Below are 27,995 nucleotides of genomic sequence, written 5' to 3'. Positions count from 1 at the left end.
GCGGCGGACTGAGGCGGCCCTTTTTCCCGCCCTTTCGCCCCCTCCCTCCGACGCGCTTCTCGGAGGCGGGCCCGGGGAGGGGCCGAGAGGAGGGGCCGCCGCCGCCGCCGCCGCGCCCGAAACGTAATCCGGATCCCGAGGGCAGCGAAGCGGTGCAGCGCCCGGGGAGGAGGAGGGGGGCCTTCGCCATGGGCAACTGCCACACGGTGGGGCCGAATGAGGCGCTGGTCGTGTCAGGTGAGCCGGGGGGCGCGGCGCGGGGCGGGCTGGGCCCAGGCCGGGCTCCCCAAGGCAAAGGGGCGCCCGCGCCAGCAGGCCGCCTGGCTCCTGGGCTGCCTTCGCCCGGCGGGGAATTCCTCAAGAAGGAAGGAGGAACAAGCCGCTGGGGCAGCCCCGGGCAGACGTGCAGCTAGGCCACTCTCTCCCTCGCGCCTCCGCCCCGCGAGCCCCCCAAGCTAGTAATGCACCAGGGGACTGCTGGATGAGCTTTCAGGGGTGGCGTTATTTTGGTCCCTCTGGGCCTCCGCTGCGGGGGTCCCCCTGAGCCCCCCCAAGCTAATAATGCACCAGGGAACTGCTGGCTGAGCCTTCAGGGATTGCCTTCCAAATATCCCCCCCTCCCCAGGCATTATTTTGGTCCCTTAGAGAAGGAGAGAGAAGTCTCCCTTGGGTCTCTGCTGTGGGGGTCCCCCTGAGCCCCCCCCCCAAGCTAATAATGCACCAGGGAACTGCTGGCTGAACCTTCCAAATATCCCCCCTCCTCGGGCATTATTTTGGAGAAGGGGAGAGAATCAGAGTCTCCCTTGGGTCTCCGCTGTGGGGGTCCCCCTGAGCCCCCCCCCAAGCTAGTAATGCACCAAGGAACTGCTGGCTGAGCCTTCCAAATATCCCCCCTCCCCGGGCATTATTTTGGTCCCTTAGAGCAGAGGTAGTCAACCTGTGGTTCTCCAGATGTCCATGGAATACAATTCCCATGAGCCCCTGCCAGCGTTTGCTGGCAGGGGCTCATGGGAATTGTAGTCCATGGACATCTGGAGGACCACAGGTTGACTACCCCTGCCTTAGAGGAGGGGAGAGAATCAGAAGGAGAGCACTATGCATGTGTGTCTGTGTGTATATGGATTATGTAAGTTATTATGATTATATTCACCAACATGAGTTCTGATCGAGGTCAGTGTTTTCCTGAACTCAGCTCCGATTTTGTTTGGCGGCAGGATTCGTTGTAAACGCCTCAATAGTAATGTACGGTGATGTGCCTCTGAGAATGTGCAGGGTGCTGCTAATGCACAGGCCTCTAGCTGAGATTTGAGGTGGAAGGGTGGCCCCAAGGCTGTGATTCTCAGGCGGAAGCCCCAGCGTCTCTGGTAAAAAGAATTGACAAGCACAGGCTGCCTTTGCTGCGGTTGCTGAAGGCTGATTCCTGTTCTTAAAAGCCAGGTGATCTTGCCACCCTTTTATTCCTCCGTTAGCTAAAGCTAACTGTGGAAGCCAGAAGGTGGAGCTGAGGAAATGATAGTGCTTGTGCAAAGGCCACACCCGCCAGCGTTGTGTTTTGTCTGGTAATGAATTGGCCTGTCAAATGCAGCTTTGCTAGAGAAGAGAACATGCTCTTACTGGGGTGGTGTTCTAATGCTGCCTGGTGCAGTGTGGGAGGAAGAGTTCCAGCAGCAGGCAGGATGTCTGGCTTTGGGCTCCTATGAATTTTAACTTCCATTCCCCCTACTTTTACTTCAGAAAGTAACTTGACTGTGGAAGTATAATGCTGCCGTATACTGGATCAGGTCACTGGCTCATCTAGCCAAAGAGTGTCAGGGCTTGATGCACTCTTTAGTCTTTTTATTTATTTATTCATTTATTCATTCATTTATTTATTTATTTATTTATTTATTTATTTTTACAGCATTTCACAGCCCCGTTATCTTTTTAACTGGGACATGCCATGGATTGGATGTGGCATTTTTGTGCATGTAAACATGCCTTGATGTTCTCCCCCCTTATTTTCCCTGCAGAGTTCTCAGAGGGCTCAGCAGTATTTATATACTGTCGGAAGAATTCAGAAAGGTTGAGCAACGTTGTCAACCCGTACAGAAGGCCAAAATGATTATCCCCGTATCATAGATCTGTTTTATAGCCTACCTTTTTCACTGAGACTCAAGACAGGATGTGAAATCTTTTTCTTAGAATGTAATCAAGCAGCGCAAGACAGCTAGTAAATGATGCAACGGGGCTTGGGTAGGTGGGGGTAGGCAGTCATACATGGCTCTATTCGGGTCAGCGAATCCCAAGTGGTTCTGTAGGCCTTCCCGAGAAAAAATGGGGAAAGAAAATAGTAGCAAAGGGCGTTTTCTGAGCTATTTAGAGAATGTAACTGGGGACTTGGAAGGCTTCTGGTCCTTCACAGTTGCCTGAGCAGACTGTATTCCAGAGTGCTGGGAGGCCCAGGCCTTGTGAGCATGGAGCTAATTGATTTCAGATGAACCCCATGGCTTGTGTCTTGGACATTGTGGCTTGCAGCCAGATCCCACCATAGTGGGAATTGGTGCATTTACCCCAGGCAGAAATCAGCATCTGAAGCATCCATTTTATATGCACATGCATCCTTCTTCCCTCCTGCTCTGTTTTCCTCTTGACAACTTGTCTTTGGCTCTAGGAGCCCACCTGACAATTTCTGCATCAGATTAATGTTTCTGCCTTAAGCATTTTGGACTTCAGTGGCCACATTTTAAAATTATTGCTACCACAAAACCCAATCAGTTCCCTATTTCTTGTAATACGATTCAAGCGATGGCAAAAATGTTGTTGTCTATAAATAAATATAAGGGTAGCCCTGCTTGTCGTCACAACAAAGACTCAACCTGCAGTCAGAGCTCACCTTTTCCCCAGTGAGTTTGCCAGTACTCTCAAATCCCCCTTTGGTTGAATACAGAAGCCAGTGGAGAAAGTTGCTGGTTAAGAAATGAAGTCATCAAGCAACTGTGAATTGTATAAAGTTAAGTTTGCATAGAAACAAGAACGTGCAAATACAGGGTTGTCGTAAAACAGATTCTGATGTGAAATGATAAATAGGCTTTGTATGTCCAATGAGGGCTTCTGAACATACACAATTTAAAATTTTGTTGAAAATACCATATGCCACAATGAAATTTCCAGGCAGTCTGCTAATATGAATGAATAGGAAATCCAACTTGGTGTCGTGGTTAGGAGTGTGGACTTCTAATCTGGCGATCAGGGTTGGATTCTGCGCTCCCCTACATGCAGCCAGCTGGGTGACCTTGGGCTTGCCATAGCACTGATAAATCTGTTCTGACCGAGCAGTAATATCAGGGTTCTCTCAGCCTCACCTCCCTCACTGGGTGTCTGTTGTGGGGAGAAGAAAGGGAAGGTGAATGTAGGTCACTTTGAGACTCCTTTGGGAAGAAAAAAGCGGCATATAAGAACCAACTCTTCTTCTTCAGTAATATCAGGGCTCTCTCAGCCTCACCTCCCTCACAGGGTGTCTGTTGTGGGGAGAGGAAAGGTCAGGTAAATGTAAACCACTCTGAGACTCCTTTGGGTAGAGAAAAGCAGCGTATAAGAACCAACTCTTAGGTAGCATATTATTGCTGTTGTTTGATGACACACAAACATTGCACCCTGAGAAGAATTATTTGCTTTGTTCTGGAGCAGGAGGAACAAATCCCAGCCCTGATAAACATTCCTCTCCCTTTGGCAATTTTGTTATAGCACTGTTCCCAGCAGTGCATGCGGGTAATTGCATTGCCCGGCATGGGTTGCTTATGAATCAGAGTTCCTCACACCATTGATTGAAATCATCGGGTTACAGACACAGTTTAAAAATCACACAAATCCAGTTTCTGATGGTTGAATTCCAGTGATTCCTGGAGAAGCATGCATGCTAATTTGGTTACTACTCCAATTAAAATGTATCTGTTTACAACTAAGCAGAGCTTCTCTAATAATGAGGAAGGCCTGTCACTTGGCCTCTGTTTATATACTGGGCTAGAGGCTGATCCAGCAGGGCTCTTCTAAAGTTGTTTACAAAAAATAAAGAATGCAGCACATAGCATATCAAGCCACATTTACAACGTGTGTTCTCAAAAGTTGGGGCTTTGTCCATGGAACCCAAAATACGTCAGCTTAAAGTGCTTGATGGAAGAGAATAGATTTCGTTTGACGTCTTTAATGTATTTATATTACAAAAATCATTTTATATTCATAACTCTGGTCTTTTGATTTTTTTTTAAAAAATATTGAATGTAATGACCCAGACAATTAACAGAAACCTAGCAAATCTGATCAGACGTGTAGTAGGCACCTGCAGAAGGAGGTGGCTTCTGGCTCCATTGTCCACATGCTTGATTAAGATCCAGTGATAAATGTCCTCTGAGCCTGCCCATAGCAATGTTAGAATCTTATGTTAACTGAATGGTGTGTGGATCTTCTAAATCAGTGGTCCCCAACCCCCGGTCCAGGGACTGGTACCGGTCCGTGGATCAGTCGGTACCAGGCCGCGGCTCCTCCTCCTCCTCCCTGGCTGCTGCCTTGGGGGCTGCCCTGCCACTCTGCCGCAGGCTCACCTTTGGTGCTCTCCAGTGGCCACCATAGCTGGGGCTCCCCCTAGGCATGGCACTGCACAGCTGCTGCTGGCAGCGCCTCCCAATGGGCGGCAGGAAGTCAGGGGCGTCGGAGGGAAAGCAACTAGGGACAGTGGCAGCGACATCCCTTGGCAAAAGACCCCCCCCTCGGGCCTCAGTAAATCATCAAGCGTTGACCAGTCCCCGGTGATAAAAAGGTTGGGGACCATTGTTCTAGATGTTTGGAAGAGTGGTTCATTTCACAGTAGCTTGAACCCTTCCCTTCAACCCCGCATGGCAGCCCAGCAGAGGCTATATTAACTTCGAGCTGGTATGTTGGGCCCACAACAGTAAACACGGGGAGATATGCTGGCCACTTCTGTGCTTAGGCCAAAACAAGCAATCTGCTGTTTACTTGGCTAATCTGTTTGTATGTACATCTTTGCCTGGGCTCTAGATGGCAGTTTTGCCAACATTGACTAGCCCAGAATATGGGAGGCTAGCTGCTTTCTTCCTTAAAAACCATGACTGTTCTTGGTGAGTCCATCTGTTGCAGTTGGGCTTCTACCCTAATCCTAATTTGTCATGTGAAAGAGTTGGATTGCTAGACTGCAGCAGCCTGTTGCAGTGGAGGGTTGTGTAACAGCCCAACAGAGTCAGTGTTTTCCTCAAACAGTTGTCTTTTCAGTCATTGGAGGAGTCCTTTGCCAAGGAGGGAGGATTCACAAGTGAGGGAAGACGGCCTTTTTCCTGCACATCCCCCCCCCCCCCAAAAAAAAAACACCTTTGGTCTTGCTTGTATATCTTTGAGTTAGGATGGAATGGTCCTCAGGGCAGATCATGCTCTGATCCCTTTACTGCAAACATAAGGGGACTGTAGAAAGAGGGTACTTTTCTAACCCAGGTAAGAACAAGGTTAGGATTAAAAGAGCCTTGCTGACCAGAGATCTGTCCAGTCCATTTCCAATACTGGTACTTACTTAATTCTGGGTATCCTACTTTTGACTGTCCTTGAATCCCCTCCTCCCTGTTGAATTACTATGAATTTAATCAAAACACTGGTAAAAGTATTTTCTGTCCTGTTTGGGAAGTATTTTAAGTTCACCGTACCTGACAGATTCAGTGTCACTTCTTAAATTACACAAACACAGAGAGGTACTGTTAAAATAAGCTAAACAATTTGTCTTCAACAGTGTCCCCCCCCAATTTGGGGCTTAAGGCTATGGACCTACAGCACACAGCCTCCTAGAGTTGCCAGCCTTGAGGTGGGGCCAGGAAAGCTCCCAGAACCATAACTGAACTCCAGACCATAGAGAAAAGACCAGTTCCCCTGGAGAAAATGGCTACCTTGGAGGGTGGACTCCATGGCATTATATCCTACCATCCACTCCCCAAACCCTACCTTTCCCAGTTCCAGAATCTCCCAACCCAGAACTGGCAACCCTATGAGCTCTAGGGGAGAGAGAGAGAGAGAGAGAGAGAGAGAGAGAGAGAGAGAATATGAATCAATTTGTCTGCTGGAGTACTTCTCTTTCTCCCACTGTTTCTATAGGAGCCTCTCTGCGGCAGCATCCAGAAAGATAGCATCCACAGGCCTGGTCTCTGCCTGCACCATACTTTCTTCTGAAGGCTGAATTTTCTATCCATCCTCTCCTCCCCACCATGTTTGTTTGTGTTACTTTCACTGTGTAAGCTGCACCGCCCTTGGGGGCAAAACTGTGGGCGGCAGGGCCTGCATTTGGCAGTGGAGCTTGCATTTCTAGGAAGAGGCTGCAGCTGCTTAGCAAATTAGCAGTCCCGGGAGTTGTAAAGATGTTGGGTGGGTGGTTAAAGGGATCAGTAGAACTGAGTTTACAGACACGCTGTGTAGTTTGTGCCTGATTTCTAAGGCAGATGTCTTTGTGTCTGTGTGCTGGATCTGGATGCATGGGGGCGAGGTCAGTCAGTGGCTACCCGGGAAGGTGACTAAAGGGAAACCTCCATGTTCAGAGACAGTAAACATCCCGATACCTCTCGCAGGAAGCAACAGCAGGGGAACCGCCTCAAGTCCGCTTGTGTGGGAGGGGGTATAAAAATAAATAAATAAAAAAACAATATGAAATAAATGAGATATTGGCCACTGTGTAAAATGGAACATTGGTCTAGATCAGGGGTCCCCAAACTGAGGCTATCTAGATGTCCATGGGCTACAGTTCCCATGAGCGTCTGCAAGCATGGGGCTCATGGGAATTGCCGTCCATGGACCTCTGGCGAGCCACAGTTTGGCCACCGCTGGTCTAAATGGACAATTGGTCTAATCCAGCATGAGGCTCATGGGAATTGTCGTCCATGGACCTCTGGAGAGCCACAGTTTGGCCAACCCTGGTCTAGATGGACCATTAGTCTGATCCAGCAGGGCGCCTCATGTTCTTCAAAAGAGCCTGCTTAAGGTAGGTTGCCATGAATGTTGCTCACATCTATTGGGAGTTAATGGACATGAATGGCAAACACAGGCATGCACAGCTCGCCCCGCTACCTGAATGTCAAAAGAACCTCTGATTGTCTCTGCCCTCCCTTGTAGCCGAGTAGAGAGTCTCGTCTATACAAAACCAACAGGAAGTTGCCTTGGAACGGAAAGCTGAATGTGATGGTTACCATACATTTTCAAGCCAGCACCCCACCCTTCCTTTTTCCCTGATTGAAAAAGAGAGATAAGGCTAAGCAATTGACAGTGGAAGTGAACTATTTCCGTCCTCAGATGTGGCAATCTCCAATGCCGCTCCTGTGAACGTGTCAGTTTGTGTCTTGGGAAAGAAATCTTGAATTGAGCAGGGGGGGGGGGAGGGGAGCTTCATATGTTTTCCCGTTAGGTTTGAATTGCAAAAAACAAGCTCATTCTGTGTGTATCACAGCCATCATATACCATCTTGGCTGGAGACTTTCTGATGCCTCTGGGCTCGGCAACTTCTCCAAATTGCCATGCCAAAGGCCACACCCTCACTTTTCTTGGGAAGCTGAACAAAGAGATAATCCTATTGTTCCTTCCCCCACGGATGCCATCTTGCGGTGGCGCTCACTACTGTTTCTCAAAACTCTAAGTGTGTCCACATGCTACTCTAATCTCTTGTGTCTGTGTGCCTTCAGTCTGACAGTATCAAAGTTGTGGGATTATGACTTGCCCAAGCATGCCGCTGCTCTAACAGGAAATCTGGCCAGCGGCCTATTAATACTTGAGACGATGCCCAACTTGATGTGCATTTCATGCTTCTTGAATTGCTTTGTGTAGGCACAGGTTTTTAGACCTTCCCGTGTTGAGGATAAATTTCTAGTCCTTATGACTCAAAAGATGGCAAGGGTGGTTAGAAATTGAGTGCATTGGTGAGGCACGCCTTGTTGTCTTGCAAATGTCCTGTTTCTTCCCGCGACCAGCAAAAACCAACTAACTTCTGCAAAAGACCCTACTAATGCACTTATAATTCACATAACTTTGGTTATAGAGTTTGGATTATGTTGACACTGAACTCTTAATTTGTTTAAGGCGCTGTCAGTTGTGATGTCACTGGTCTTTTCCACTGCCTTTGCCTAGGAATTTTCATGCTGCGGACATTTTTAAGTACATTATGACACCAGGAGCCGAGAAAGACCTCCATTTCTGTGTTGTGTTGTCTCCTGCTAATCTCCTAGGGTGGTTTTGCAGGAATCTTTTGGGAACTCACCATAGGCTGCTGTTAGATTCAAGTCTGCTGTATTCTAGTCATTACAGTATTTCTCCTTGAAAAGTATTACCTAAGGAAGAAGCTTCTAGGTCCCAGAGGAATTGTTTCATTACTCTGGGGATATGCATAGCTTTTCTAGAGTTACTTTCCCTCTGCATCTAAACAGCTTCCAGAGAGTCACCCCAAACCCAGACTGTTGAGCTAGTGTAACATGTAGCACTGTGCACTCTTACTTGAGAGTAAACCTCATGGGATTCTGTGAGACTTTCTTCCGGGTTAACTTGCCTGAGATTGTGTAATGAGTTATCAGCCCTAGTTCAAAATTCAGTTGAGCACTTTGGTGTTCCTCTGCGTGCGGAGAATAATTCTGGCTGACCTAAGGTAGGCTTGGTGAAGCGTTTTGAACACTGTAATGTAAAAAGCCGAGCATTGTTATGAGTGGATCCTCAGAAGGCCCTGGGCTCATTCCCTGGCATCTCCAGAATTTTGTTTTTGAGCAGGATCTCGAAACAAAGGCCCTTTTCAGCATGAGACCTTGGAGCAGGGGTAGTCAAACTGCGGCCCTCCAGATGTCCATGGGCTACAATTCCCAGGAGCTCCCTGCCAGCGAACGCTGGCAGGGGGCTCCTGGGAATTGTAGTCCATGGACATCTGGAGGGCCGCAGTTTGACTACCCCTGCCTTAGAGAGCCATTTCTGATCAGAGGATACATTGCTGGGCTAAAAGACTGAGCATCCGACTGAGCAGTCTAAACTGATGCATGCTTTTCTGATTTATCCATTGCATTCTACCCTTCACCCTACACTGTAGGGGCCTACAGTCTGCACCATTTATCTGTTGTGTCATGTAGGAGAACATTCCCAGAAGCAGGAAAAGGAGGGTTTCTTCACTGCGTTTTGCCTGCCCCAGTCTTCAGATCTTAAGTTTCTCTTGGGGAGCACTTACTCTTGCTCTGGAGCACTTACAGCAGTTGCCTCTGTTTGTTCTGCAGGTGGATGCTGTGGGTCTGACGAGAAGCAGTATGTTTACGGAGGCTGGGCTTGGGCCTGGTGGTGCATTTCCGACACGCAGAGGTAAGAAGTGGAGCCTTCTGGTGTGCAAGTGACATGCTCTCGATGTGGCTGAGATAAAGCTCTTATTCCGGTACAGTTCTGAGAAACCCTACTGATACCGCAGTGACCAGGATGTCAATCACTCATCAGGGGAATGGGCTAGGAAAGGACACCCTCTCCCTTTCTCCAGCGACCCACTCGGGCGCAGGAGCATTTCTTTTTATGCTTTCAGATTGGAGGTTTACACACACAGCAGTGTGGACTGGTTTGAGGGCCACCTTAACTCTCTCTCCTCCCTTCCTCTCTAGAGAGAGAATCCTGTGAACTCTAATTCCAAATGGGTGATTTCAGCTGGCTAGTTCAAAAGAGGGTTCATAAAATGCCTGTTCACAAGATCTCTTTCCTTTGGGGCCCTGGCCAGTAAGCAGTTTTTGAAACCAGTTTAGTCTTGCGCCTTAGCTATACCAAAAGGGGGAGGACAGGGGGAATGAATGGGACAGCTGTTCCTCAGATGTGTCCTGCAAGAAGTCCATTAAAAAGTTCAGTGGGCCCACAGCAGCACACTATGGAGGAAGTTCCCTGCTGTCTCTCTGCATGTGTCAGTGGTCTAGCCCTTCCTCCTTTGGATCAGCCTCTGCTGGAATGAGAAGTTATGTCATGAGATATTAGATAATTCAGTGTTTTCCAGGTCAGATAAATTCCTGCCTTCAGAAGAGGCTGACTGTTGCATGTCTCTGCATGAGTCATTGTTCAAGGGCTAACCTTTCAAATTGGAGGTACGCTTAGTGCAGTGACTCTTGCAGAAGCATAAAGAATGGAATAGGGACTCCTTTTCACATTCAGAAGGAAGCCTTTTTGAAATAAATAGGGGTGTGTGCCTCCCACTTTAATTCTAAAACCAAGCGTCCTTCTGTTATTGGAGGTATGGGAGTGTCAGTGGACTAGGAAATAATGTGAGTGATTATTGCCCTTGTAGTTTTACCCACAGTACAAGAGGAGAGCTGTCTTTCTCTCTGGTTAGCTGTTATGGGGGGCACCATGCTGTCTGGCCAACAAATGTTGCTGCGAGTGAAGAATTGGGGCAGCACTGATCTTAGGAAGAGTGGCTCGGATGACTGGGGATGAGGGTTGGAATAGATTCCTCTGTCAACCCTTCAGTCCCCAACTCTTTCTTCTTCTGCCTTAACAGACTGTTGCTTGCTGTGTGTCTCTTCCCATGCATCCTTTGACTAACACATTTGCGTGAAAGCACTGCTGCTGTCGTTGCCATGAAGTCCAGTATATATTCCACAGGGTCCCTGTGGGATTCACAGCATGTCACGACCACCACTCTCGGAGGTGCCTCTGCCTCTTAATGCACTAACAAGGAAAAGGAGAAAGACGAGACTCTCTGGGTTTGTTGCCACAGGGGTGGAGAACTGAAGCATGGCCTCCATGTAGAGGGATGGGCTGATGGGTTCTCCCTCCAAATGCCACGCTGCTGCCTGTGATGTATGCCACTTGCTCTGCCAACTTTGGGAAGGGAGGAGGGAGGTGAAGGAGAGGTGGCTGAAGCAGCACCTAGCTAGCTGGAACAGTTTGACTAATTGTTAGGTCTTTTGATGTGGAATGGCCACCCTAGTTTCTCAAGTGAGGAAATGACAATTAAGTGTGCATGTCCCATATTCCAGGACTATGCCATGAGCCAGCATAGTGTACTGGTTGAGAGCCGTGGCCTCTAATAGGGATCAGGTTTGATTCCCCACTCCTCTGTATGCAGCCAGCTTGGTGACCTTGGGCCAGTCACAGTTCCCTTAGCACTGTTCTTGCAGAACAGTTCTCTTAGAGCTCTCTCAGCCCTACCTACCTCACACGGTGTCTGTTGTGGAGAGAGGAAGGGAAGGTAATTGTAAGCCACTTTGAGACTCCTTTGGGTAGTGAAAAGTGAGGTATAAAAACCAAATCCTCTTCTTCCCTCACTTTTCCAACTGTCTTTCTTGCACCCCAAGCTCTGACCATACAAGGGTGACCCTACAAACCTTTTGCGACAGTTGAAGGGGGAGGGACAAAGAAATGGTGTAAGTTGCTGACTTCTCCCCCACCTCCACCCTGCTTTCTTTCCCAGGGGTTTGGAGATGGAGTGTATCAACATCACCGGGTGCTCACCCTCCCCCCACAAGTTCTGATTAGTTTTCTGGCTGTTCCAGAAACAGATTCTGTTCCCTGCTCCCCTGTATTACAGAACACCATGAGGCTGGGATTCAAGCTTCCACAGACCTAGTGAGTCTGTGACAGAGACAAGTTTTAAACTGGGGGTTTCACGCACTTGGTTGCTGCATTATTCCAATTGCCTGTTATGTCATTCCCTTTCCGGCCCTTAACCCATTAAATCCACAAACACCCCCGCAAACTGGCCGTCCTTTCCATTTTTCAGCTGAGACGCTCAGGGTAAGGTGTTCTGGGTGGGCATGCCTTCCTGTCTGCATGCATTCGTCCTCTGGTTGCAAGAGAAAGAGGTTTCTTGGCGGATGGGGAGAGGTCTCTGCTAATAGCAAATGCTTGGCAAAGGCTTGTAGCATTTATCTCAGCAGGGAACTCACGGAAGGAATTCTACTTCTGCCCATCTGTTAAAATCAGGGCGATGCTTGTGTGCGTTTGGAACAACCTCTGCACTCCTTACAACCAGAGGCTTTTAACAATGTCTGGGACACACTCTTAAACAGAAGTGGTCAATCTGGAAGAAGGTGCAAAGGTAAGGGCCAGTGAGAGACAAGGGTAGGGCTAGTGTTGAGTGCATGCCCCCTACCCCACCCCACCACCCACATTTCCCCCCCTGAGCATCCTTGTCAAATGTTTGAAAAATCGCTTTGAATGCTGTATGGCAGAAGAGGCAGCTCTCCAGATGACCATGGACTACAATTACTATGAGCCCCTGCCAGCCATGCAGTGTGAGACTTTTGGTAATTGTAGTCCGTGGACATCTGGAGAGCCACATTTTGGCCACTCCTGCCATCTAGTGACACTCCCACCCACCCCCCTCCAAAGAGGTCATCACACAGGTAGAGGCTTCCTACTCACCAGCCTCTGTTTAATTCCATTACCAGTCACATCTTTCCCAGCCTTTGCCTACCAAGGACTATGTGATTAGTAGTCAGCCCCGCTTCACAGCACAAGTCAGAAGGCAGAGAACACTACAATGCCATCATCCTTTGATAGGTAGTGAGGGTGGGGGGAAGTAAGGCCTCAAACAAAACCACCCCTTACAAAACCACAAATTGACATGGTGAGCCAAGTAAAGGCCGAGGGGGGGGGGGACGTTGTCAAGTGCTAGAGCCAGCTTGGTGTAATGGTTAGGAGTGCGGACTTCTAATCTGGCGAGCTGGGTTTGATTCTGCACTCCACATGCAGCCAGCTGGGTGACCTTGGGCTCGCCAGGGCACTGATAAAGCTGTTCTGACTGAACAGTGATATCAGGGCTCTCTCAGCCTCACCCACCTCACAGGGTGTCTGTTGGGGCGAGAGGAAAGGGAAGGTGACTGTAAGCTGCTTTGAGACTCTTTCGGGGAGAGAAAAGGAGCATATAAGAACTAATTCTTCGTCTTCTTCTTCAAGTTGGGAGTCCAAAGCATGGTTGAGGGGGGGCCAGGGGGGATGTGTTTGGGCAGGGCTTGCCACAAGCAGGGTCCTGTCCCCGATGGCCACTCGGAGCAGAGAAGGTCCATATGTGACCAGGCAGCCCTGGCTAGAAGCCTTGGATCGTTGTTGCGGCGCTTTGCAAAACTCATCGCAAACCGTCTTGGCCGCGGAGTGGCTTGGAAACCCCCAAAGTCCCGTCTTTCCCTTGGCAACTGGGTTCTGCTACTCTCTGGTAACCACCTTGTGTGTTTGCTGTCCTACCCTTGTTTGTTGCTGCTCAGACTGTCTTTGGAGGTTATGACCATCCTTTGTCGCTGTGAGAATATTGAGACGTCGGAGGGGGTCCCACTGTACGTAACGGGGGTCGCACAGGTAAATGACTCACCCACTTCTAATGTGTTGTTTCTAACCTTCTTCTCTCCCTTCTGTCCCACGCAGCAGCAACAGTGGCAGCAAGAGGACTTAAGCACTCTCCTTTTCCTCTAGCGGGCCAGCCTTGGTACCTGCACTTCTCTCTCTTTTGCCCCCTTGTTTGGCTCTTGCTACCTGCTGTTGCACTCCACGGTAATGTAGACCGACGCATGCTGAGCTGTTCCAAATTCAAGATCCCCCCCCTCTTTCTGGACCCTGTGGGAATGTTGCTGGCACCTGCTCCTTCCCAATTGCCACTTCAGCCTGCTTCACAAGTGTCACACAGAAACAGGAAGGCTGTTACACACATGCGCTCTAGGGGGAGAAAGAAAAGGCCACACAAGATCATATTTAGGATCAGCTCTCTGGGTGCAGCTGAATCGTAGGGCATTTCCTGAGAACTGTGTGCTTCTTCTGAAAAAGCGCAAGTTTACTGCGGTGTGGTCTTTCATAGGCTAGAGTCTGCTCCATCAGGCAAATCCTCCAGGTCCCCCTGTTTATGCACATGGCTACAAACAAGGTTCACCTAGACCACACCTTCCCCTTTGAACAAAGAAACCCCATTTGGATATTGCAGGTTTTTCTCCAATCATACATGGAATTCTCCTCCATGCTCCATCAGAGGGGTTAGGACATTTCATCAAATGTCCAATTCAGATGATTTATTTTAAACAAGCAAACAAAAATGTTTAAAACCTCTTCCTCTTTGCCAGTTTGATTCCTAGCAGTGGAAGCCAGGCCAAATAAAAAAAAAAGATGTGTGCGCGTACATATATACATACATATACACACACATTCGTACACACACACACGTACATACGTATTTTAAATCCAGCATTTGAAGGTTCTCTAGGAACAGTTTTGGAGGCCACTTTGTTCTTTTTAGAGATGCCAGTAGAGATCGGTAGGACAACTCCTATTAAATGACTTCAGCTTATCAAGTTCATCACCAGCATTCTGGTTTCATCGAGGGAGTTGAACGTGTATCTAGGCAACCTAGCTTTAAGATTCAGCAGATTGAAAGCAAATCTGTAAATTAGGGGATTATAATGATCTAACTCATGGAGTGGAGCACTTCGGCAAAATGATAGTGAATGATATAAATAGGCTGTACTGTTGTCTACTGCAGGGGAAGTCAACCTGTGGTCCTCCAGATGTTCATGGACTACAATTCCCATGAGCCCCTGCCAGCATTTGCTGGCAGGGGCTCATGGGAATTGTAGTCCATGGACATCTGGAGGACCACAGGTTGACTTCCCTTGGTCTACTGTACAACCTGCTGTGCCTAGAGACTGCAGCAACCTATGAACAGTTTCCAAGATCATTACTCCCATAGCACAGTGCAGTAGTCTAGCTTCAGTAATCATCTTTGGCAGTAAATGTCTCCTCCTTGTCCTTAAAGTTTAGGATCACTTGATAGCCACAAGATCAAGTGCTTTCCTCTTTGCCAAAGACCTCTTCTGATGTCAAGCTCAGATAGAGATGTAAAATGTCTAGACATTTTGAAGCCAGAGGTAAAAATCCCCTCCCCTGTTTTTCTTCAGAAAAAAACAAATGGGTGTGTGTGAGAGACATGCGTTTATTTATTCTTATTTATTAATTACATTTTTATTGTAATTAATTACATTTTTATTGCAATAAAACACAGAAACCCTACACTACAATAAAACACAAAAACCCTACACTCCATCTTGCCGAGAAAATATACCAGTGGTCCCCAACCTTTTTATCACCGGAGACCGATCAACGCTTGAGGCCCGGGGGGGGGTAGTCTTTTGCGGAGGGATGTCGCCACTTGAGCCCCTGTTCCACTTGCTTTCCCGCAGGCGCCCCTGACTTCCTGCCACCTGCTGGGGGGCGCTGCGAGCAGCAGCTGCGCAGTGCCATGCCAAGGGGGAGCCCCAGCCATGGTGGCCGCTGGAGAGCACCAAAGGTGAGCCGGCGGCAGAGTGGCAGGGCAGCCCTCGAGGCAGCAGCCAGGGAGAAAGATGAGGAGGAGCCGCAGCCCACTACCAACTGATCCACAGACCGGTACCGGTCCCCGGACCGGGGGTTGGAGACCACTGAAATATACAATATACACTAAATAATAACAATAACAATAAAAGTGAATAACAACAGTAAACAATAGATGACGGCAACAGTTTCTCTCTACTAACCCACAATGTCTCCGCTCTCCAAGTTGTATATCCAGCTAGGTATCCCCCAGCGGTGTTAGCCCAGGAAAGTGATATTCTCTGTGTTAACAAAAAAGGCAGCAAATTATTTTATGGAATTTACACTCATATATGTTTTAGAGTTGTACAAACAAAATTATGAATATACTTAATATTAGAGAGAGAGAGGCTGCTATACCCCGTGTTACTGTAGCACACATATCCTAGTCCTTGTCCGAGAATACTGAAAATGGAAAACACATTTTTAAAAAAAATTTTTGCTTGCTACAGAATTCAAATTCTTGGAGCAGAGTCTTGTGCAGTTACATTAGGACAAGCAGCATATTTGGTTATCAGAAACTATCACTGAAAATAGTGAACTCTGATAGTGTTTACATATAGCATACCAAAATGTGGACAAAATAATCACATTCAAACAAATATGTTATTATAATGTTGCACATATCTGTAACATGCACAGAAATACTTGTTCTCTAATGCTGTAGCTTATATTTTACGTAGAAAAATAATACAGGGCATCTTGAGTGGTCCCATGGAAAAGAGAATATCTCATCAAAGGTGTCTTTTTTAATCATTTCCTAGCATTTCTAATGTTTCCATGATAATTTTTTTTTTAAGTTCAGGGGGATTTTCTCCTGGCTTTTCCCCTGAACCTGTACATCTCTAAGCTTGTGGTGTGTAAAGTCTGATTAACTCTTGGACAGGGCTGTATTTCTAAGGCCCTCAAACCGGTCAAGAACTCATAATGACCCTTCCATTTCTGGCACCCTAAACTCAGCTGGTGGCACTCTGTGGTCTCGATCCATGTGGCTTCAAAAGTTGTCCCTTTCTGGGTTCCTAAAACAGCCTCGCGTTGACGTATTCGTTCAATTCAATTTATATACCGCCCCTCCCTCTGACGTCCTGGGGCTCTGTGTGTTTGGTTGACTGGCAGAAGCATTGCATCTGCATTACCTCGGAGCCAATGCAGCAGGTGGTCCTGGGCCAAGGGGAAGAGCTGAGCCTGTTACCTGGAAACGTGCCAATGTTTTACGTTTTTTGGCAGGATTTCCCTAGAGATAATGACGTTACAGCCCAGGTGCGAGGACGTAGAGACGGCGGAGGGGGTAGCTTTAACTGTCACAGGTGTGGCCCAGGTACAGTAACTCCAAACACCTCCTTTCAGGAATGCATGCCTCTAACTCTTCTTCTTGGCCTCTCTTCCCTCCTGGGAGGCTAATTATCCCAGGGGAGAGGCATTGGCTGCTCTGGAAACACTGTCCTTGTTCAAAAGCTGCTTTAAAAAAATTTTTTCCATCCTACCTTAGGTTCACCTTGCACCCAACACCTTTGTTGGGAGGGAAGCCCCTTCCATTTTTTCATGGCTAGGTTGTTGCTTCTCTTCTGCCTGTGCAACAGAGGGTGCTGTTGCTATTTGGACCTCCCCAGTAGCCCGACCCAGCATTATTCCAGCCCATTCTGCTTCTCTGCCTCAGTTTGTACATAGCTGGGTTTTGATCCCCCCCACCCCATTCACATTGATTGCTGAATGAGTTCATCACTGTGGCTTTCATACGTTCATGACTCCCGTGAGAGACGCTTTTGCTCTGAAATCGTGAAGAGCAAATAATCTTACCAAGAGGGCCTCTCTGGAAGTGTGGACCAGGCATTGCCACTGCTGCTGTTCAGAGTCATTCGCTGGCCGGCCCTCTTAACTGTATCCTGCTGTACCCTCCATGAAACAGCTCTTACTTTTGGGTTGGCAATGGGGCTGACCAAGAGGTCCGTATTTTGCTTCAACTCCTCTTTTGCTTCAACAGGGTGTATTCTGGTAATCAGCAACTGTTCTAGGGCACCTGTTTTCTTTCAATGGTCTGGGTGATTTCTGCATCATAATAACTTCCTGTCCCCCCAAACCCCGCAATTTAAGGGGGCTTCTTAGTGGAAAGGTTGGTCTCGGAGAAGAGCTTGAAGAGAAAAACGTTGTTAGCACAGACTTGCTAAGAAGCACGCAGCTTTTCTTGGCCTCTAGCACATCTCTGGGAGCTACTTGTGGAACCTTGACAGAAGGGGTTGATTCTTAGGTTTGGTGTGGAGTGGCGGTTTGGGGCACCCAGGTTCGAATCCCTGCTCTGCATGAAGCTTGCTGGGTGACCCAGGGCAAGCCACTCTCTTTAAACTTAACCCACCTCATAGTGTTGCAAGGATAAAAAGGCAGGGAGAATGACGTCCCTTCCCCTGAGCTCAGAGGAAGGGCAGGATAAAAATATACAAAATAAATTTTGGCCTCCTCAAACTTCCCCGGAGGTAATCTTTGCTGGAGCCGGCCAGGCGAGCCTGCGCTTTATCAGTTTTGTTGCAAGTTCTGGTAAGTGGTTTCATAAATTGCTAACTGACCTCTCGTTTGTTTAATGATTAGAAGGAAATCCAGGCACAGGAAGTATTCCAGTGGCAGCAGGAGGGAATGGAATCTTGTCTTAATTATGCACCACAATCATAGACCTGTTGGGCACGAGGTGGCACCATTTTGCATTTAGGGGGTTCTGCAAACACTTCTTTCTGGCTCCTAAACACCTCCTCTCATTGTTTAACTCTGTGCTGTTTAGAGTTGCTTCTGCAGATGGGGGTATGCAAAGGCCGGAAAGTCTGCCAGTGGATTTCGGCAGGGCATGCTCAGGAAGCGTTCCTAGTGGATCGTGTCCCCGGGGGTTGCAAAGATGAGTGTTCCGACCAACCACCTTTTCCTCTTTTTTTTTTTTTTTTTTTTTTTTGCTTTGCTTCAGGGTCATTCAGACGGTTAACAGAAAGCATAGTTCTGCATGGCTACGCTGAAGTCAATATGTCTCTTAGCTTGATCAATTCTGCTCCTGGCTCCTAACTAGTCACCAGTCCTGGTTGTGGATGTGAGCATTTAAGAGGGCACCTTGCTACAGAACTCTTTGTTTTGGGAAGTGCTCTTACCCCTTGGGTTTAGTGCTTAAATCAGGGGTAGTCAAACTGCGGCCCTCCAGATGTCCATGGACTACAATTCCCAGGAGCCCCCTGCCAGCATTCGCTGGCAGGGGGCTCCTGGGAATTGTAGTCCATGGACATCTGGAGGGCCGCAGTTTGACTACCCCTGGCTTAAATCTTTCTGTGCTTTCATGTTAAAAGTTCCCTGGGTTTGCATTCCTCTGTTACATATACACACATGCATTTTGTTGCATCAGCAGGGAAAGCAATGTTTTTAATTTATTGGTATAGGAACATGGAGCATGAGACATCTTGGGGTTCTCTCCCTACCTTTCTCCTCCTGCTTAAAAAATCTTGATTTTTTTAACGAGCCTTTTGGCATTATCCACCTTGTGTCATTTAAGAAAATGAGTGAAGCCTACAAGGCAGTGTGTATTTTTCTATTTAAAAAATTTCCCCTGGGTTTCCTTAGAAAGCCTTTTTGAGGGACAAGTTTACTGTCAAGGCTGGACTTCAACAGCTGGCTCCAAGTTGAGGGCACAGAGATCAAGAGGGATAAGAAGCCTGTCCCCTGAAACCTTTCCCATGCCCGTAGACACCCACCAAGCCCTTCCCGTCCTTTGTCTTGTGGGACAGGCAGCACTGCCTGGAAGAAGCAGCTTTCCCTTTTGCTGATGCTAAGCAGCATTTTGCATCCCCAGCCAGATACCGAGTGGTAATGGGTCTGGGTGCGGCAGAGACTCTTCTGCTCCCTGCCAGCAACTTCATCTACTAATTGCTTTGGCAGGGAGGGAGATGGGAAAGTGCAAGGCGGTGTGAGCCACTGGCCTCTGTTTTGAGAGAGATGAGAACAGTCAGTCACAAGCAAAATAACTTGCACGCTTGTATGGATCTGAAACGCCACTGGCTGGGGGAGAGCCCAACAAACCAGCTTTATGAGTCTCTGAGAAAATAGCCTGATTCCTTTTTGCATTGTCCAAGCCCAGAAATGTAATGTAAATCCCAGCAAAAGTCCCTGCTGCAAATCATATCCTGAGCTTACAGGGGTGGCTGGGACAGGGTCCTGTCATGGAAACCCTGCATTGTGTGACCTGGGCTGCTGGGACTGTCTTTTCTGGCGCACCTCTTTACTCTCCTACATTTGTGTGCGTGCGTGTTTGTGTGCGTGCCAGAAACAGGTCTTTAGCGAAACCTGTCTCTGGAACTTCCAAATTGTCCTCCAGTGCCTTCCGTTGTCACAGCAGGAGAACAGACAGTGTATACAGGTGGGAAGTGTTCCTGAGAGCCAGGCGGCTTGCAAACCAGGTGCCCAGATGTGGTGCGTGCTCTGTTTCTCTCGCGGATAATAGCATCTCCCGTTGCGTTCTCCCTTTTTCTCACTGGGAATTCTATGGCTTTTGTCCACAGGTGAAAATAATGACCGAAAGGGAGCTTCTTGCAGTGGCTTGTGAGCAGTTCCTGGGGAAGAACGTCCACGACATTAAGAACGTGGTCCTCCAGACGCTGGAGGGGCATCTGCGCTCCATCTTAGGTGTGAGGAGTGGTGGGGTGTCCCCTGATGGGAGTGCATCTCTTTGGGCCGTGTAGATACACTTTCCCCCATGTCCTGCAGCCCTTGGCCAAAGCAAAGCAAAGAAGATTCTGCCCCTGGGCACAGTAAGGCATGCTTTTTGGCCTCACTAGGCTGCACCACCCTTTGCAGTGTTATTAAATCCACATGAGCTGTGCCTGGACTCAGCAGGGCTTCCACTGAGCAGTGTACTGCAAAACTCCCTTGGCTCATGGAAGCAGAATAGGTAAAGGTAAAGGTATCCCCTGTGCAAGCACCGAGTCATGTCTGACCCTTGGGGTGACGCCCTCTAGCGTTTTCATGGCAGATTCAATCCGGGGTGGTTTGCCAGTGCCTTCCCCAGTCATTACCGGAAGCAGAATAAACCTTTGCAAATATAGCCCAGTGCTCCAAAGTTGCAGAACTTAATCAGGACCCAGAAATGTCTGGAGGGCAGTGCCTTGCCATTGTTGGGCCAAGCAGTGCTCCAGTCCAGAGAAAGGCCTATTGCTTTTCAGTCTGGCATCCTGTCTCTCTCTCTCTTCCCCAGATGGTTCAGGACTTAGCTAAGCCCCAGCAGTTCTCCAGCCATTCCTCTTGGATATGCCAACTGACCTTTGCTTTTGTTTCCCTTCTGCAGGGACCCTGACCGTTGAGCAGATCTACCAGGACAGGGATCAATTTGCCAAGTTGGTGCGGGAGGTGGCAGCCCCAGACGTGGGCCGGATGGGCATTGAAATCCTGAGCTTCACCATCAAGGTACAGGCAGGGCCATGCTGGGATTTCGTCTGGCCGAGCTAGGCAGAAACAGCCCGTTCATGCTAAAGCCGTTGTTATCAGTTACCCAGGCCACAGAAAAGCCAGACAGTTTTGAAGGAAAGATCCCACCCCCAGGTGCACAGTACTTTTTCTGGCAGGACCCACTGAAGTCTTGTAAACAGGCACGATTTCAAAGTCTCCAGCTTGGCTATTCAGAACAAGAAACTCAGGGTTTGGACCGGGGGGGTGGGTGGGTAGCAGATGACAGAGAAGTTTTACAGCTTGCTGAATACAACTTGTGTTTGGGGTTTTATACTTTTTATTTTTTTATTATATTTGTATACCACCTTCCCCTGAGGCTCAGGGTGGTTCGCATGGAACATAAAAGAACAATACAGTCCTGGCCCCGACCTGATGGAATGAGTTCCTGGAAGAGCTGACGGCCCTGATGGAGCTGGTACAGTTCCGCAGGGCCTGCAAGATGGAGCTCTTCCAGCTGAGGCCAGGCTGTGGAAGGTCTGGGGTCCCTCCTCCAGATGCCAGTACACCTAGAGCAGGAGGTGCCCCTCCCCCTTGAGGCTGGGGGTGGGGGTGGGGAGTGCACGGTTCAACCCGCATGAGATTGGTTGGTTGGGAGGGAGGAAAGAAGGAGAGGGATTATGCTGCCAGGGGTTTTATAACTGTATTTTATTGTATTTTATGGAGGTTTTGTTGTAAACCGCCATGAGCTGGCTTGGTTCAGGAATGGTAGTCAATAAATCCATTCAATCAGTCAATAAAACCACCTGCTCAGCTGAGACACAAAGCCAGAATCAAAATGCCATGTGGAAGCAACCACAGTATGGCCTATTCCAGATGCCAGGCAGCTAAAAAGGTGGGGGGAGGGCAGCTGCTTCCAGGGCAGGGAGTCCATAGAGAACCCTGCAATGCCCCCCCCCCACGCACACTTTCATCTCGCCCCGCCCTTTCACCCACATAGCTCCTGAGAGCTGCTTGCACTAACGTTGAAACATTTTTGAGTGAGGGTAATAAGCAGAGACAAGTAACACTTTTCGCTATTTTTCTACAAACCCCGCCGATGTGACCTGGGGGTGGGGGAGGTGTTCCAAAGCACACGTGCTATCACCACAAATGGTCCTGTTTCTAAAGGGGCCTGATTTATGATGAGAGAAGGGCCTTGCTAAAAACTATGCATGCATGCAGGGGAGGGTGTGTGTGCTCTTCCTGTTTCAGCCGGTGCCCTAGCAATGACTTCCTGCACTCCGCCCCTTCTAGGATGTCTATGACAAAGTCAGCTACCTGAGTTCCCTGGGGAAGACCCAGACAGCGGTCGTCCAGCGAGATGCAGATATCGGAGTGGCCGAAGCCGAGCGTGACGCTGGCATCCGGGTAGGTGCACCGCTGGTCCCCCTAGTGCTCTTGCCGCTCCTTGTCCTGTACTGGTCAGAGAGCTGCACTGAGCCATGCCTCCCCGTTCACTCCCACAGGAAGCAGAGTGCAAAAAGGAAATGCTGGACGTCAAGTTCCTGGCGGACACAAAGGTGGCCGACTCCAAACGTGCCTTTGAAATGCAGAAAGCAGCTTTCAGCCAGGAGATCAACGTGAAGGTGCGTGGCCTCGTTCAGCGGGGACTGAGGGTCAGTTAAGGACTGGCAAGGAGCCCACGTGGATGGCAGGAGTTGTGTGTCCTTTACTCCGGCACACCTGGCGGCCTAATTGAGATCCCTGGAATATTCTAGGTGCTCTGGGGGCAAAGTTGTGGGCAAATGAGCAGTCCTGAAATGTGGTGGGGTTGGGCGTGTTTTGGTCAGAAAAGGCTTTGCATATATTCCTAAAGGCTGCAATCTGACAGCGGGAAGACGTCTGTAAATGTGAGAAAGGGTGATGGGAAATTGGGAGAAGGAGACTCAACCCAGGGTCTTGAGGTAGGAAGAGGCTACGTGTGGTTGGCGGCCATTTGTGAGAAACATTTTCCCCTGCAACTTTGCTTCAAGTTGCCAGGGAACTAGTAAGGGGGGGCGAAGTAAGTAAGGGGGGGCGATGAGGACGAACCCTTTCAGACCTTTGCTCCCCCCCCCCCCTCTCCTCTGCAGACGGCAGAGGCTCAACTGGCTTACGAACTGCAAGGAGCCAAAGAGCAGCAAAAGATCCGCCAAGAGGAGATCGAGATTGAGGTGGTGCAGCGCCGGAAGCAAATCGACGTAGAGGAGAAAGAGATCGTTCGCATGGACAAGGAGCTGATTGCCACCATCAGAAGGCCAGCGGAGGCTGAGGCACACCGCATGCAGGAGATCGCTGAAGGAGAGAAGTGGGTGCTGTCCTCTGGGGAGGGGGGCGCTTCTTGTTCCCTCCGGGGCATCAGAAACTGTTGCTGTGGGTGTGAGGAGGGAGGAACAGAAAGGAATGATGGGGTTTCGTGTGCTGCATTATTGTTATCAATATTAATATTGATTTGACTTTTTTTACCAGCAAGCCAGCTCAGCTCATCATAAAAATACAGCCATACAGTTTAAAGCCATTCAGTTTAAAAATTAGTTAAATTCAAATGTGGCTCAATTTGCTAGCTTGAGTCCTCTGTTTATGTGGGAAGTTCTGCTATGCCAGAGATTGGACCTCTGAGACTCTTCTGGCTCCTGACTGTGGCACTCTTGATGCCCATGGACTGCAATTCCCATGAGCTCCTGCCAACACATGCTGGCAGGGGCTCATGGGAATTGTAGTTCATGGGCATCTGGAGTGCCACAGTTTGGCCACCCCTGTCCTTTGGTCTGTCTCAGGCTCTAGATCTCTGTGCAATTGACCCGATTTCAACCCCACCTTCTCTAAACTCACAAAAGGCATATACTTACTTGTGGAAGAGGCTGTGTCCCTTGAAAGCTTTTGCCACCACAATTGTGTCAGCCGTTTACGTGCTGCAGCTCCCCTCCCCTTTTTTCCCAACTCATGTACCCAATGCGGGAGTGGAAAAAACTGCCACCTTTCCATTGTTGCTGATAACCAAAAAAAGCAAGCACAAACCCATCAATAACAATCGGTAGATCTAAGCAATCCTCAAGTCTTGTGCATATAAGAGCGACTCTAAAGAGAACTCTGCAGTCACTGGCCACAGTTTTGAAGGACTCCATGCAGTGGCCTGCTCTCTGACTTGCACTCTGAAAGCATGAAGTGACACAGACTAGTGGAGCTCGCTTGGGAATTCCTCCTCTGGATGTCTCACTAACACCCCTGTTGGCTTGAACGTCCCCCAGCTGGAAAATGCCTGAAGAGGCTGTTTCCCTTTGCCTTTTAAAGAGTGAAGCAGGTGCTGATTGCGCAGGCCGAAGCTGAGAAGATACGCAAGATCGGGGAGGCCGAGGCCTCTGTCATCGAGGCCATCGGCAAAGCGGAGGCGGAGAAGATGAAGCTCAAGGCTGAGGCCTACCAGCAATACGGGGAGGCAGCCAAGATGGCCTTGGTTCTTGATGCGCTCCCACAGGTGAGAACCGGAACAGCTCCGGGGCCGGGGAGGGAATGGGGGCCGCTTGCCCAGGCGCCTCACCCGGTTGCCATTTTGCCCTCAGATTGCCGCCAAGGTGTCTGCCCCGCTGGCCAAGATCGATGAAATCGTGATCCTCAGTGGGGAAAACAACAAACTGACATCAGACGTGACCCGATTGCTGGCTGAGATTCCCGCATCTGTGCATGCTCTCACTGGGGTCGACCTCTCCAAGGTAAGGCGGCGGGGGGATGGCAGGAGAGGATCTTGGCCTGATCATCACTCCTTCTCTTCTGGGGGGTGGGGGAAGCAGCAACGGCAGCTCTAGAATACCTGTCAGCCGTGGTCCTTATCCTAAGGGCCGTAACCTTTAAAAATACCCAGTTGCTGTACCTGGTCCTGTGGCCAGTGGGCCTGTTGGAGCGCACGGCCTACTAGGGAATGGTGCTTCTCTCTGCAACATGACTCTTTCAGTTGCAAAGATATTGTGACCGTCTGTGAAACACACACCTCCAATGAGGTGGGTCCAGGGCCTTTTTCTTGCCATTGGCCTGAGGGGTGAAATTTAATAAAAAGGTATCCCCTGTGCAAGCACCAGGTCATGTCTGACCCTTGGGGTGATGCCCTCCAGCGTTTTCATGGCAGACTCAATACGGGGTGATTTGCCAGTGCCTTCCCCAGTCATTACCAAGCTGGGTACTCATTTTACCAACTTTGGAAGGATGGAAGGCTGAGTCGACCTTGAGCTGGCTGCTAGGATTGAACTCCCAGCCTCATGGGCAGAGCTTTCAGTCTGCATGTCTGCTGCCTTACCACTCTGCGCCACAAGAGGCTCTTGAAAATTAATGCGACAGTTATTAGGGCCACCTTGGGGACCTCATTTGGTGGAAAAGGGGGTATATTCCCTGGCCTAGGAGCAGAGGACTGTGCCAAGGGGACCTCTTGGTTACAAAGCTTGTCCAGCTCTTTTTACTAACAGCCTCTCTGCTACTTTCTCCCCTCCCCCTCCACAGATCCCCCTAATCCAGAAAGCAACCGGAGCCCAGGCCTGAGAAGAGGCGAGCCAGAGAAGAGCATCCCCTGCCCCGTTTATGCACTCCCCACCAACTGCCTTGAACATTGGGGGCTCCGCTTTCATCAGTGGAGATGGGGGGTGGGGGATTGCTCGGGTGCCTTATATCTTTATAGGACCAGAGCGGAACACAGGTCTGCCGGTCTTTCGTTTCCAAGAGAGGCTTCTCTTCTGTAATCCCTGTTCGGTGTCTCGCTAGCCAAACCCCTCTCTTGTCTGCTGTCTCACAAAGTCTGTGCCTTGACCAACCGTTGCCCCTCCGGGGGAGGGACGGCCCCAAAACGGAAAAGGGATCGGAACAGATCCCCCGGCAGAGGTCTGCTACTCAGGGTTCTTCCCTTCCACCTTTGACGGTGAGGGACACCTTTGAGATTGTTTGGCCTCAGCTGCTGCCGCTGCCCCTCGAGGGGAGGGGAGGCTGTGCTTCCAGTGTGCTGGGTCATTTTGAGCCATATCAACCAAAACGTCCTGTGTGCAGTCCAAATGTTGGTGACTTCGAAGGGGAGGTGACAAGGTAGGCCTCTTACGATCCGTGAAGATTGTTGTAGCGTGAGGACATGGCCCCTATAGCGTGTCCTATGGGTCAAGACCCTTGAGCCACCTCCTGCCCCATGACCCGTGGGGATCAAATAACTCAGAAGAATCAAGGCCACGTTCTGTACCCACGCTTGTACCCTCCTCCCTCCCCCCTCGCCCTGGTGTGCACACACTTGGTATCACTTCCCTGTTGTGTGGTGTTCAACCTGTACAGATTCTGCCTCCTTTTTGATGCTATGCTCAATTCTTAACCACGTTGTCTAATCTGCAACGTCACCACGGCAGAATCTGAAAGCTCCTCGGAGCCTCTGCGTTCTGCTGCCTTGTGCCACGTGTAGCTGAAGACACTCCTCCTCTCTCCTTCACTCCTGGCTCTGTTCAGTCTACGTGCCAGCGGCTTCTCTTTCCTTTCCCACCTCCTATACCTTTTGGTATAAACAGGGACATACTCCAGCACCCAGGAGTGGTCTTATGGTCTCAGTCCTGCCAAAGCCAGGTGTTTCCTCGCCTTGCCCTTGAATACCTGCGTCTCCTGGTTAAAGACATGCGTGCCCATGGGGTGGCACGGTAGGAAAGGGTGGCACCCAAGCCAAGCAACCTGAGCCAGCTGAGGCGGAGGGCAGCTGTGTTTCTTCTCCCTTCCCCCACCCTCCTCTGTGCTTGTCCCCAGTTCCTGTGAGCAACAGTCATGTCCTTCCTGCTGTTCTGTGCCAAGGGGGTGAAGACCCTTCCCTTCCCTTAAAGCTGTGCTCGGCACCTCCAGGCCTCTTGTGTGTCTGCCTCAGCTACCAAGGTGGTGCCATGGATTCTGCTAGGGCTTCACCTGTGCACCCCAGAGGTGACCCTTATGCCCCCAGGGGTCCCAAGCAGCTCCCCCGGTGCCTCCTGCCCGATTAAACAGGGCCAGGCAAATGTACTTCGTGCCCAAAGCTGTTTGCGGTCCCTTTCTGGCGCAAGGGATTCTCAAGATGGCTGTCTTGCATGATCTATTGGATTCTCTCACTTGCTCAGGCTGCTTTTGGAGTCTACCTGGATCTGCCTCTTGCCCCTCTCCCCCTCCCCCCTGTGGATAATGTGAAGGTCAAAGGGGGAGAATAGCAGCATGCAAAGTTCTGTGGCACTAGCAGGAAAGAGTTCTGCAATTCGGTGAGGCGGGGGTGGGGGTGGGATGTGACTTGCTGTGACTTTCCTTGGATGGCTTGGGGGAGAGGGGACACTGGAAGGCTTGACTGAAGCCCCCCCCCTTTCCCATGCTCAAGGAGGTAGCATTTAACTTTGGTGCCTGAGAGGGAGACATTTTGCTCTCCCTCCTCTAGTGCTGAGTCCTTCTGCATCTCCTCTTCCCCTCCCCCTCGCGCTTGTCCTCCTGCCACGGCCGCCAGACATATCTCTGCATGTACATGGTGCATGACACGCCCGTGCCATGGGTCGCCAGGGACCTCTTGTTTATCCAAGTGTGAAATAATGTACAATAAAATGGTGGTGACCTTGCTGGGATGCCTCTGGTCTTTGCTGCTGCTCCCGGAAGGCGGGACGGTGCATGTGTGAGAAAAAGGGAGGAAGGTATCCACGACTGCAAGGGCAGGAGCTGCTCTCCCCTGCCCAGGCTATGAGCCACACTGCTGCACTCGCAGCTTCTCCTTCCTTGGACCAGGGCCAGAGTATGAGGAGAGAGCTACCTCTTCCTTTCCTGGAGCAGGAAAGGGGCTCTGTGGGGAACTCCCCAGCCTCCAAGCTTCTGCTCCCTGTGCAGCCAAGGCCTGCCCCATTCCCAACAGCCAGACTTCCTTTTATCTCTTCCTCCAAAGGGAGTCCAGAACAATCCTTTTTTGAAAGGCTTGGGACATGTAAACCAGTATCCCCCACAACACACTATTGCTGGTGCAGTGGGAGGGGGTGAGCATTGTTCGGTGTGTGTGTGTATGGACGGATTAGGACTTCCAGCATGTCTCTATGTGGCCACTGCCTCTGTTGCATTCAAGCCAAGACTTGGGCCGTTAGCCGTTCATAAGATTAATCTTTGCCTGGATGGCCCAGGCCAGCCCAATCTTTTAAAAAAGAAAACGAAAATTACATAGTACGGAATAAGGAAAAGAGAAAGACGTGACATCTTTCATTTACGGGACTATGAATATTAAGCTGACATGT

At 49.6% G+C, this 27,995-nt stretch overlaps 1 protein-coding gene across 4 annotated transcripts; it reads left to right on the top strand.

Annotated features, from left to right (window-relative positions):
* On the top strand, positions 1-27,339 carry FLOT2 (flotillin 2). Of its 4 annotated transcripts, none has more exons than XM_077311315.1 (11): positions 1-237; positions 9,261-9,342; positions 13,218-13,308; positions 19,863-19,986; positions 20,645-20,763; positions 22,039-22,152; positions 22,251-22,370; positions 22,857-23,071; positions 24,055-24,238; positions 24,324-24,473; positions 25,252-27,339. In XM_077311315.1, exons 1-11 carry the CDS (start codon positions 189-191, stop codon positions 25,288-25,290), a joined length of 1,287 nt encoding a protein of 428 aa, XP_077167430.1. In that variant the 5' UTR covers positions 1-188; the 3' UTR covers positions 25,291-27,339. The 4 variants fall into 4 exon arrangements, with proteins under 4 accessions (XP_077167430.1, XP_077167428.1, XP_077167431.1 ...); XM_077311313.1 differs by lacking the exon at positions 13,218-13,308 and adding an exon at positions 16,570-16,660 and having other exon boundaries at positions 3-237; XM_077311316.1 differs by lacking the exon at positions 13,218-13,308 and having other exon boundaries at positions 5-237.
* Positions 27,340-27,995: the final 656 nt, after the last annotated feature.

Source organism: Paroedura picta, chromosome 15 (genome assembly GCF_049243985.1).
Source record: "Paroedura picta isolate Pp20150507F chromosome 15, Ppicta_v3.0, whole genome shotgun sequence".
NCBI lineage: Eukaryota > Metazoa > Chordata > Lepidosauria > Squamata > Gekkonidae > Paroedura > Paroedura picta.
The sequence above is the reverse complement of the archived record's forward strand: the minus strand, read 5'-3'. Positions and strand labels throughout refer to the sequence as shown.

What these genes read in the sequence shown, in the direction of transcription:
- FLOT2 (XM_077311315.1), top strand. Translation starts at nt 189, where the DNA reads ATGGGCAACTGCCACACGGTGGGGCCGAATGAGGCGCTGGTCGTGTCA. An exon ending in TGCATTTCCGACACGCAGAG is followed by an intron (nt 9,343 to 13,217) that starts GTAAGAAGTGGA and finishes GTTGCTGCTCAG; the next exon opens with ACTGTCTTTGGAGGTTATGA. An exon ending in TTCTTGATGCGCTCCCACAG is followed by an intron (nt 24,239 to 24,323) that starts GTGAGAACCGGA and finishes TTTTGCCCTCAG; the next exon opens with ATTGCCGCCAAGGTGTCTGC.